Below are 12,161 nucleotides of genomic sequence, written 5' to 3'. Positions count from 1 at the left end.
TTCTAGCCTACGTCCATCCTGGGTCGGAGCTTCATCGCGTGTGCCTCAGAGAGCAGAGCTCTCACCTCTGCCCGCAAGAGTGGAGCATCTCGTGTCTCTCCGAGGCGTCTGCCCCTGAGAGGAGAGCTGTTGAGTCTCACCTCACTTCCTCTTCCGCCCAGCATTCTGCTCCTCCCACCTACGTTCTAACCTATCAGGGCAAGCAGCTACTTTATTTAATCAACCAATGACCTTCCTCCATCAGCTACCTGCTTCTATTCTGCAAGCTCTCACTTCAAATTTCTACATTATGATTTCTGGGGTCTCTCTTCCAGTCCATCTGCTTTGGGTCTTGACACTTCAATATTTTACATCACTTTTATTCAAAATGTAGAACCTAGAACATACTTTCAATCATGTAGGCATTCCTAAAGTGAGAATGTGTCAATAAAACCATTCACAGAACAACCTGGTGTGTTCTATAAATTGAATCAAAATTGTATGAACATTTTTTTTCAAATAAGAGACATTTAAATAAGTCCACAGTGCAGCAAGAGTCCCAAGCTTTACATTGTGGGAGATGTATCTCCTTTGGAATCAACTGCTTGGCTCTGTCCTAGTTACTTAGTTATTATGGATAGAATCAGGTCTTCTCATTAACATTTATGAGTCCAGTTTTGCATATATGCTTCAAATATGCAGGAATCTAGCCATCTTGTTTTCACATTGGTAGCCTCAGTGTACTGAAAACTGTCTGACATGGGTGAATTACTTAATCTATACACAGTGTATTTATTTGTAGTTATTCCTACAAAATAGAGTTGTTGTAAGCATAAAATAAATACAGAAATAAAAACAGCCCAGCTCTTGCCACAAGGTTAATAGGCAACAAAATCCCTACTTTCCTGTTCCCTGCACAGCTCCATATATGATGTAAAGCACATTGTTTTCAAGCTGCCATTGATGTGATTACATAGTGTCTTTTTGGGGGATATGTTAATTGAGCAGAAGCAGTCACTAAATCCAGGCATAAAAAACTTCATGCACTCTTTTCAAGGAATCTAAAATTACTTTTAGCAACAAGAGGATGCTAAGAAAGTTCCTTCAGAATGTTCAGATCACCTAGAAGTTTCTCTACTGTGAGGTGATTCCTTTATTGTGTGTACCAGCACAGATGGCTCAAGGATCTGCCAGGCTTTTCTGAAAACAGAAAGAGAAGAATTCCAGTTGGCAACTCTAGAGATGTTACTTGGGTCTAAGAGTCAGAGCATATCCAATGTGTGGGTTTTGCAATGCTATCTGGAGGGTGTTGATAAGTTAATAGATGTTATAACAACACTACATTTCCAGGGCCAAATATTTTTGGGAAATCTGGAGCTGACCAAAGTTGAACACATTTTGTTTCTGTGGTACCTTGCTGTTTTTGACCACGGTGGTGTGTGGTGTTTGGCAAAGGCCAATGAAGTGTGTCCCTCTGGACATATCCACCTTCTGGAATACTGGCCCTGAGTGATTAACAACTGAGTGTTCTGTAGATTAGAGATACCAAGGCACAGAAAGACATGTAGGAGTAATGAATAATGGACAGTCCCTCTACACACACACACACACACACACACACACATGCAGGGGCACACATATACACAGAGTGAGGGGTGATGATAAATTAAAAAAAAATAAGAAAAAGCCTAGAACTAACAACCCCCAATGGATGTTGGCATCATAAAAAACCAGAAGATGGACAACAAGGATTTGGGGAAAAACATGCCCTAAAATGTTGAGTTTGGCAGATTTCCCTTTACCTTTCACTCCAGTTGAGGATTTGAAATTGTAGCCAAAGATAAGTATCTCTCCTTCCACCAAGGAAAGAAAACCTGTAGGTGTTAAAAAGCTGCAGTAATGTCTTAAAATTTCTTCTGTCAGTCTTTGCCTCCCAGGCTAGGCACTATCTTCCTTCTGCTTCCCACGCAAACTTCCCATGTCAAAATGGTAGGAGCATTTACGATGTCATTTGAAAAAAGATACATTTTATTTTATTCTTTGTTGACCCCTGAAACCATGCAAATTTGGGAACACAATCTGTATTGGATGTGTCTGGACAAAGAGGCTTCTGCCTCCAAGAAGGGAACTAATAAAGCCAGATTATCTGTCTTCAGAGCAGTCTCATCAATTGTTACAAGATCTGGATTGCAAGAAAGTCTAAGGGAAAGGCTATTGTAAATTTGGTACTTGCTTCCTATTAACTTGGCCCAGTTCTCCCAGTTTGGGATTATGAGACAGAACTCATTGAGGTTTTTTTTTTTAATTTTATTTTGAAATATTTTTACGGCATGCAAATGGTACTAGGTCATTCCTTTGAAGTTTTCTGCATTGATGCAAATATTTTGGACTCTTCAGTATATGGCACACTTTAAGGGCTTCATAAATATTTGGTGAATATTGGTTAAAGGTAAAGTTTAATTAGCTGTATCCACCCAGCTACATTAGCTGTATCAACAATTAATTCAAGTCCCTTGAATGTCATATTTAGTCAACAATTTGAAACAAAGCTCTTATTCAGTCTTTGTGAACTAATCAGGTGACATTACATTGTCTACAATACTTTTTACACTTGAATATTTCATTTATCTAGTTTACATTGTCTTAGACTTTCATCCTATTAGTAATCGGATTAAGACATTGCAGTTTAAACAATTTCCTGTGTTCCCTAGATAACACTGACCTTTTGCCAGAGCTACAGCTAGAGAAACTGTATTGGCGGTCATTTTACATGTGTATTCTCTTTTATTGTCATGAAATTTACATAAGGTCAAATTAACTGGTTAAAGAGTACAACTCAATAGCTATACCTATTCTGAATATTTTATAGGAATAGACCATATGATTCTTTACCTTTTGTCCTTATTTTTTTAATACAAAGTTTACATGGTTCATCCATATTTTAGCATGTGTAATCCTCCATTTCTTTTTGTGGCTGTGTACTATTTCCATTAGATGCGCAGACCCCTGGGTGTAACTTTTATGGCCAAGATAGGGTCTTTGTAAAAACCCAAAGCTTCAAGAGTTACTAAAATCCACAAGAGTACATAGTGATTAGGATAATTTGCTGGAATCTAAATTTTCTCATGAAATGAAAGAGTACACACTGAAGTCCTCCTGATTGTCACCACCTCGCTCTGAGATCTTATGCAAATGACCATCAGTGCTCTTTACAAGAAAACAAGTAACTAGATATATAGCTAAGTCATTTCAACATTTTTTTTTTTTTTTGGTTTTTCGAGACAGGGTTTCTCTGTGGCTTTGGAGCCTGTCCTGGCACTAGCTCTGTAGACCAGGCTGGTCTCGAACTCACAGAGATCCGCCTGCCTCTGCCTCCCGAGTGCTGGGATTAAAGGCGTGCGCCACCATCGCCCGGCCAACATTTTTTTTTTGCAAAAATAAAAACATAGTCTCTTAATGTTTATGGAACTCAACAAAAAACTTGAAGCACATCAAGATTAAAGCCTAGCATTGTTTTTTATGCTCAAAAGGAGAGTTCTTCATGCCATGGGTTTCTTGGTTTTAAGATAATTACTTGCATTTTGAAATCCACCTGAATGCTCTGCTGTTTGTAACTGAACTTTCCAAATCAATTCAAAAGCCCATAGGAAATAGACACATATACCTTGCTTTATAGTTTATGTATGGGAGCTCTCACCAGAAAACATGAGTGTTGAGAAGAAATTGTGTGCCTACTGGGGAAATTTGTGAGAAAACTTATGAATATTTTCCATGGCATCTGCTGGGAATATGGTGCAAAAAATAAATGAATAGAAGAAGAAGAAAAGAGAGCCAGACAAAACCCCCTTTTAATGTTTATTTTAGAGAGAGGCTAGTAATTGATTAAACTAATCCAATATCTGGAAACATTCTTTTTTAATCTTCACTTTGCCTTTTATGCAGTTTGAAATTTGGGAGACTTCCCTTTGAAGTGGAGCAGGGGCGAGTCTGAAAGGAACAAACAGTTTCCCAGACAGATGTGTGAAGAACTGCCTGGAGCTATGTGCTTCTTGCTGGGGTTAGATGTGACTGGGCCAGGCTGTTAAATACACAGCAATATGAAATATGAATATTCTTTTGCTTCCACGGGGAATTTTTCCGATAGTATAAAGGAAGGGGGCACTGTATTATTTCTCCCACTTCCTTGGCTTTTTCTGTAAGTTTGCTTTGTGTTAGTGTACTAGGCCGTTCAGAGATGGTATTTTTTTAAAGGCCTGATATGTCTTTTCCTTTTATTTTTTTCTCATGTCTTCACCGTGATGATAAAAGCCACCTCGACATTCCTTAAAACAGTGTTTTGTTTAAATTACAGAGTCTCCATGGCAACTGCATCATCCCAGGTCCTAATTCCTGAAATCAACCTCAATGACACATTTGACACTTTTGCCTTAGATTTTTCTCGGGAGAAGAAACTGCTAGAATGTCTGGATTACCTTACAGGTATTGTCTTACTGTCTTTTTTGTTCTGTCTAGTGTACATTCAGTGACACAAGTACTTTGCCACTAGATCAATTATTCTCTAAAAATCAAATGTGTGCTTCAAGCTTTGAAATGCTACCTAATAGTCCTATAAATGATTCATGTACACTTTATGCTGTTTTAACCCAAATAACACAGACTAAGTACAAATTGGGGCAAGAAAATAAAGAGAATCCTGATTGCTCAATGTGTCCCTACCACCATTTTTCTGACTCTCAACATGGAGATGGCCAAAGGAATAGCACTGCAGGCTATCAAAAATATGTAAATATTCCATGGGGCATCTGACTCTCATAGTAGTACATTGATTATGGCGAAACAAAAGCAATTTAACTATCTGGCCATATATACCTCTCTAGTTCTAGGTAGCTGAGATCTTATTTTAGTTGTCACAGTATCAAATTTTGGAAAAACATTGTAATCCTCATTTTAGAAATGGTAAATTTTAGTTATGTTGAAGCTCAGCTAGAAAGGGAGTATGAACAATTAGAATCTGGCTTAGTTCTGTAGGAACTGTGCAGATCCATGCACTTTCTAGTAAAAATCTGGATTTCAGGTTGCTCTGGCAAATGTCACATAAATCATATCGCATTTCCAGATGCCACACTTCGACCCTATGCTTGCTTTCTACTTGGCTTTCCTCTCCTTTCCTCTTCTCCTTCCCTTCTTCCTTCCTGTTCTCTCTCCCTCCCCTTCTCTTCATTCCTTCATTCCATTCTTTCTGGCTTAGAAAACAATGAGGGAAACAAGCAGGAAGAAAAGAAAAAATTGTGGCTACTCATATTCCTAGTAGTAAATCTTAATCTTTCCTTTGCTGTTAGCCTTTGCAGCAGGAACTGGGCTCATTGGTTGGTAGAAAGAATGAGGACCATTTGGACAAAGTTATTTATGTTAGTCAAAACCACCAGGACCTGTGACTTCAGGAAAGCACTGTGTATACAGTGAAGCCAGATGTGCCCTGTACTTAGGACATAGAGCCTTCCAGAAACCACATCCCTAACTGAGCATGGTGTCAGTTTCTCAACTCCTAACCAGTATGTGCATGTTTGTGGGAGAGTGGTTGGGAGGGTGGAGTTGAAGAGAGGGAACATTGTGTAGCATTAGTTTGTATAGTGTGGCTAGAAAGCAAGGAGTTACCTAGTCCTCAATTTTTTTTTCCTGTGAGACCCCCAGCTGTCCCCTTTTTGCCTTTATTCTGCTTGTGCAAGAAGAGTGAGATATCCCACAAAATATCTCCTTATCTTGTACAATTCTCTCTTTCAAATGTATGGTAGAAGAAAGAATTTGACTCACGATGCATTTACACTAAGAAACCAAACTTGGTTTCAAATACTTATGGAAAAGATGTCTCGTTTCTTCAGCTTTTGATTTTGCGATTTGTCTAAACTACTACCATCTAGTAGAACTTTCTGTAGTGATAGAATTGTTCTATATCCACAACAGCCAGCATATTAGTTATTTAAACCTTTAAATGTGTGTAGTGACATGTCATTTTTGTAAAAAACTGAGCTGAATATAATTAGAAGTTAAAGAGCTCCGTGGTGCTCATAGCTACTGTATCACTATCCACATTTTTCTTTTCTGCCCTGACATCTTCATGTATTGTCTTTTCACAACATGAATACTCTATAAGTATCATGCTGGAGTTTTATTCAAAAATACGGGAGAAAAGAGGGAATAATGTTGAAAAAACTTGGCCTGCAAAGTATGGCCTTGTTTATCATAAAACCAAAACTCTTGCTCAAAAGACCTACCTAGCAAATTTTCACTTAAGTCTCTTAGACCCAATGTCACAGGCTCATTTCCAAGACCAGAGGAAACTAGAAAATTAAGTATTTGCCCAGAAACATGGTCTTGCTGTACCAAGTAATTTTGATGTACTTGTCTTGTCAACAAGAATGTGTCTTCATTTCCCAACAATTAATAGTATGTTCAAAAGAGATATCCATTTACGTTTTTCTGTAGGAACATGAACTCATTGACTAAAATAGAACATGCATGCCATATGTCATATGTCATCACAGTGGCTGCTTATGCCAAACTAAAGGCCGTATCAGGTACCTGCAAATTTGCCTTTTGAGTCATCAACCCCAAAAATCAGACCATTTCTGGACATAACATCAATCCTAGCCATAACATACAATGCTTGGCTGATACTTCCAAGTCCAAATAGCTTATCTGATATTTATAAGCAGGAAACGAAGTGTTTGTGGCATGTTAGTTCGCCATTCCTTGTGTAGTGTTTGTGATGAAGGCAAGAAAATAACAGTTCTGGTACTGATTGTGTGGGTATTGAAATTGGCGCATGCTGCAGTGTTCATTTACAGAAAATTAGGAATTGACTTTGCAGGACAAACCTATTGGGTTTACAATCAAAACAGGGTTAGCCTGCCTGGCTGTGCAAACAAGATCTTTTTCCCCTATGACTTGCCTCTAAGTGGTATGTCAAGTTAATAACCCATAGAAGTGACATTTCCTTCCTGATTGCAGCTACTTCCATGTGTCTCATAGCCACTTGCCTATTCTGAACTTATATTTTCTATTTAATCACATATTGCCATGAAGACAGCAAAATCTCTTTTCTTTCCACAATAGTTGATGGAGAAAGAATTCAATTAACTATTTAAATTATGAAAGATTAAGTTGTTTTTCATTGATTCATACAGGGATGATACTATGGAAACAATGACCACACGGACAAAAACAAGCATGCTTTATGACACAGCTGGACCTGCATGGAATGCATCTCCTGATTGGTGTCACTAATTCATGCATATCCAAGTCTCACCACACAAAACTAAATTTCACATGTGGGCTCTTCAGAAGGCAGATGTTCAAACACACATTTCCAGAAAAAAAATGTTTGAAAGGTTATAATGAATGCTTTTCTGTTTCTTTCCTATTTACTTGTTTCTCATTTGTGGATATAATTTTAAGATGGGAATCTACTATATAACCCAGGCTATGCTCATCCTCACATCCTCCCTGTCCCTGCCTTCCAAGTATTGAGATTATAAATGTAAACCTTCAGACCCTCCTGAGCCCTTTTTGTCTTTATGGAGAGTCTTCGTGAAATTCAATAACTAACAGGCAGAGCTTCTCATGACTTGTCCTAAATATCTTTTCAGGTGGCAAAGTGAAGACAAAGAGGAATTTTTAATTTACCATTCACATAAATGTTCTCCGCCCCACCCTCTGTTTCTTTACAATTCACCAGTTCTAATCAGAAACTAATCTAGAAAGATGTCCTGAGTAAATTGGGAGCATGGGGACTTTGGGGGAGGGTTGAAGAGGGAGGGGAGAGGCAGGGAGGGGAGCAGAAAAAAAATGTAGCGCTCAATAAGAAAATCAATTAAAAAAAAAGAAACCTGAAAAAAAAAGACCTATGCAATGGTGGTGTAAGTAAAAGTTGTTCTAAATCCATAGAATGCAAACACACCTCTCACTTTGAAGTTCAGCTCCAGTACACAGAAGAGTGTAAAGAAAAGCTGTGATTCAGTTCTCTAAACCTCAGACTGGTAAACTTCAATGGAAAATGGCCAGATGTCTTAGGCTTTGTAACTACTCAGCTTTGCTCCTGTGCGGAAACAGCCATAGACAGATAATACGTGAATGAATCAAGGCTGGATTCCAATAAAACTTTATTTACAAAATTAACTGATGTGGACTGGAAAGGTAGCTCAGTGGTTAAGAACAACTAACTGCTCTTCCACAGAACAAAAGTTTGATTTCTAGCACCCATATAGTTTTTCAATATTGTCTGTAACTCCCATACTAGGGAATCTTATTCCCTTTTGGTTTTCATAAGGACGACACAAACATGATGCATGGACATACATGTAGGCAAAATATATACATATATAAAATAAAATAATAAAAATATAATTATAGTTTGCTGAGCTCTCCTTTAAAATATTATTGCCAATACAAAACACTTGTAGCCTTGTATTTTCTTATTTATTCTACTTATTAAGTGACTTATGGAAATTAATTCAGTGTAAGTCATTTAGAAATCATTGTTGTTTTAATATGATTTAAATTTCTCAGGTGTTGATTATGTTAAAACAAATAAAACAAAGGGCTTCTGTGGTGATAAAGGTAACCAAATGCAAGCATTCATGATTTTCTTAGTATATGAAAATGCATTTCTAGGAGGACTGTTTGTTAATTGTGATATTTTTAATTAAACATATCACCTGCAAAATGAAAAGTGAAAAGGATAAAATAGGAGTGCACCAATAATTTTAGCAAGATATCAAATAGCTAAAAAAAAATTTCAGTTGTTTAGTTGATTTGCTATGGGATAACAAATAATGATATTTTTCAAAGATCTGCTATCATGTACATAAGTGGGTTTCAGGCCAAATCTGTCCCTGTGCCTATGTTGTAAATTCAGTTTTACTAGAGTATGGCCATATTCATCTATGTACAAATTATCTACGTATGCTCTCATGACACAATGGCAGGATTAAGTAGTTGCAATAACAACAGTCTGGCCTAAAATATCGAAAATTTCTACCATCTAGTCATTTATGGCAAAATTTTTCACCACTCCTCAAAGTGAATGGGATTATGAAAATTTGTCTTGGTTACTTTTTCTATAATGTGTTTCTCTTTACATACAAGAAGCTATTGTTTACTTAGTCTCCTAAATATACTCTAATGATAAATTGAGATAAAGTCTTATTTGCTGGCAGACTGCTTACAAACAACAGACAAACAAATTCCAAAAGTATACAACTAAATGTTGTCTGAGGTTTTCTGTCCTACCCAATTCCTGCAGTTGTTATGTCCCAAAAGAAAATCACAGAGGTCTATATCAATGATAAACTGATTGGCCCATTAGTTCAGGCTTCTTATTAACTCTTATAACTTATATTAATCCGTTGTTCTTATCTATGTTATCCACATGGCTGGGTACCTTTTTCAGCAGGGTAATCACATCTTCCTTCTTCTGTGGTTGGGACAGGACTGGGGAGGTGTGGGCTTCATCCTTCCTAAAATTCTCCTGTTCTCCTTGTCCCCCCTCTACTTCCTGCCTGGCTACTGGCCAATCCGTGTTTATTTAAAATTTAATTGATAGAATACAGAATTGTCCTGAACCAACTAAACACTTTGGAACTGAAATCCACATTTCTAGTATCACAGTTCTGATAGGCCAATTTAGGAATACTTGCTTTTACAGCTAAATATCTCCAGAATGTGTTCTAATGTTGTCTGCTGCTCTACTGATATGCATTCTTGATGCCCACAGCTCCCAACCCTCCCACAATTAGAGAAGAGCTCTGCACAGCTTCCTATGACACGATCACCGTTCACTGGACTTCAGATGATGAGTTCAGTGTGGTCTCCTATGAACTCCAGTACACCATATTCACTGGACAAGCCAATGTTGTTAGTGAGTATCACATGGCTGATTTACTTCTCAGTTTGATGACTGTTTTCAGGAAAATTGGGTAAAGGAATGTAAACACTAAAGGTAGATAAAGAAGGAAAAATTACGATATTTATCGGTTTCTTTTTCCTACTCAAGGAAGGGAAAATGTTCACTTATATTGAAGTAGTGAAAACAGCTGGTCAAACATCAATGGAAAATTACATGGATGAAGTACCTGAATATGTTGGTTGATGAAAAAAGCTGGTAACAACATATACAGAATAAATCCATTTATCAATTCATAACTTAAAGATCAAAATAATTTTGCTTAAAGGTGCATTATTAGAGGCTGCAAATACAAATATTAATCAAGATGTTGATTATATCTTGAATGGGATATAGAAAGTGTCACTGGGAAGAAATAGATGATGAAACTAGGAATACAGATGTCAGTAAAAATATTTGTCTTACAAACATGAGGAACAGAGTTTTGATCTGTAGTACACATGTAAAATAGCCAGGCATGGTGACATTTATCTGTAATTCAAGTATTGGGGAAGAATGAAGACAAGAAAATCAAGAGTTCAGTGGTCAACCAGTATAACCTAATCTGCCAGTCACAGATTCAATGAGGACCCTGGGTCAAAAAACAAAGTGAAGTTGGATAAATGAAGACACACAGTGTTGACCATGGAGTCCACATACACTTGCAGCTATGTGTACACATGTCCATACCCACACACAAAATATATTACATTATATATATATATATATATATATATATATATTATATTGTATATATGTATGTATATGTGATGGTTCATAGGATGAACACCAATTTCAGGGTGGTAGTTAATATGCTTTAGTCATTTTATCATGCATTTAGTTTTATAAGCCTTTGTACATAATTGTTTCAGTTTTCAAAAAAAGGGGGGAAAAGAATTTAGTAAAATGAACAGTTAAAGAATGCCAAGTACCTGGTCCTATTCAGAGGTTGTTTAGGCCTGACACTTCAAATCTTAGTAAGTAGCACCTGCGAGGAAGAACTCTGTTTATCTGACATGCAGGGGCCCTCCTCTGTCACTGTTGTTTGTTTGATATTTGACGTTGTGAATGTTATGACCAACTCAAACAGCAATAGCTGCCCATAATGTTTAGAACAGAGTTATGTAAGTTGTACTGAACAAATGGCAAAACGCTAGAAGCAATCACTTTCCAGGAGAACAAATTTGAAATTTAGTTTCTTAGCTTCCATTTCTGTGATGAAGCACCATGACTAGAAGCAACTTGTGGAGGAAAGGGTTTATTTCATCTCACAGATTACACTTTTCCATTCAAGGAAGTCTTTGCAGGAAGTCAAGGCAGCAACTGATGCAGAGGCCATGGAGCAACACTTTTACAGGCTTGCTCTTCATTCACTCTTCCCGCCTTGTTTAGCATACTTTTTTTTCTTTTCTTTTTTCTTTTTTTTTTTTTTTTGGTTTTTCCAGACAGAATTTCTCTGTGTAGTTTTAGTGCCTGTCGCTCCTTGTGGTCTTGAACTCACAGAGATTCACCTGCCTCTGCCTCCCGAGTGCTGGGATTAAAGGCGTGCACCATCACCACCCAGCAAACATGCTTTCTTATAGCACTCAGGACCACCAGCCCAAAGGTGGCACTGTGAACAGTGAACTTGGCCCTCCTATTGCAGTAAATAATCAAGATAATTCCCACAGACTTTCCCATGGGCCTACCTATTGAGTTATTTTCTCAAGTAAAGTTCCTTCTGAAATGACTCCAGTTTGTGTCAAATTGATGTAAAACTACCCAGCATGGTAGTAAAAATAGAGAACACATCAAAGTAGAATACAATAGCAATCACTTTTCCACAGAGATGTTTTGAATACATCCATATCAGCTTAAAGTGTTTTTTATAAGAAACCCCTTCCCTCTCAGCTTTCCTTCATAGTACATATACTTCTGAAGTACATGGTGCTTTAAATAGAAGTGTGGTTGAAGGCTAATTATAAGAGTGATACAGAAAGACGTTTAGCTTCACAGTGACAAAAGTGCAAATGATCCATCTGCATTAACGCCAATGTAGACACTTTTCTCAGATCTCTCTCTCTCTCTGTTCCTTATCTCTCTCTTCCTCTTTCTCTCTCTTATTCTCTTCCTTCCTTCCTTCCTTCCTTCCTTCCTTCCTTCCTTCCTTCCTTCCTTCCTTCCCTCTTCCCTCCCTCCCTCCCTCCCTCCATTCCTTCCTTTCTTTCTTCTTTCGTTCCTTCCTTCCTTCCCTCTTCCCTCC

At 37.6% G+C, this 12,161-nt stretch overlaps 1 protein-coding gene across 1 annotated transcript in view; it reads left to right on the top strand.

The window, feature by feature from the left end:
* The window catches only part of Mid1 (midline 1), a 164,950-nt gene that overhangs the window by 125,449 nt on the left and 27,340 nt on the right, over positions 1-12,161 (top strand). The window contains exons 6-7 of the mRNA XM_005358703.2: positions 4,331-4,458; positions 9,752-9,895. Coding sequence (XP_005358760.1) covers positions 4,331-4,458; positions 9,752-9,895 — 272 coding nt within the window. The remainder of the gene's footprint in view (positions 1-4,330; positions 4,459-9,751; positions 9,896-12,161) is intronic.

The sequence above is a fragment of the Microtus ochrogaster genome, chromosome X (genome assembly GCF_000317375.1).
Source record: "Microtus ochrogaster isolate Prairie Vole_2 chromosome X, MicOch1.0, whole genome shotgun sequence".
Lineage (NCBI taxonomy): Eukaryota > Metazoa > Chordata > Mammalia > Rodentia > Cricetidae > Microtus > Microtus ochrogaster.
Note: the sequence above shows the minus strand (reverse complement) of the source record. Positions and strands in the feature narration are given on the sequence as shown.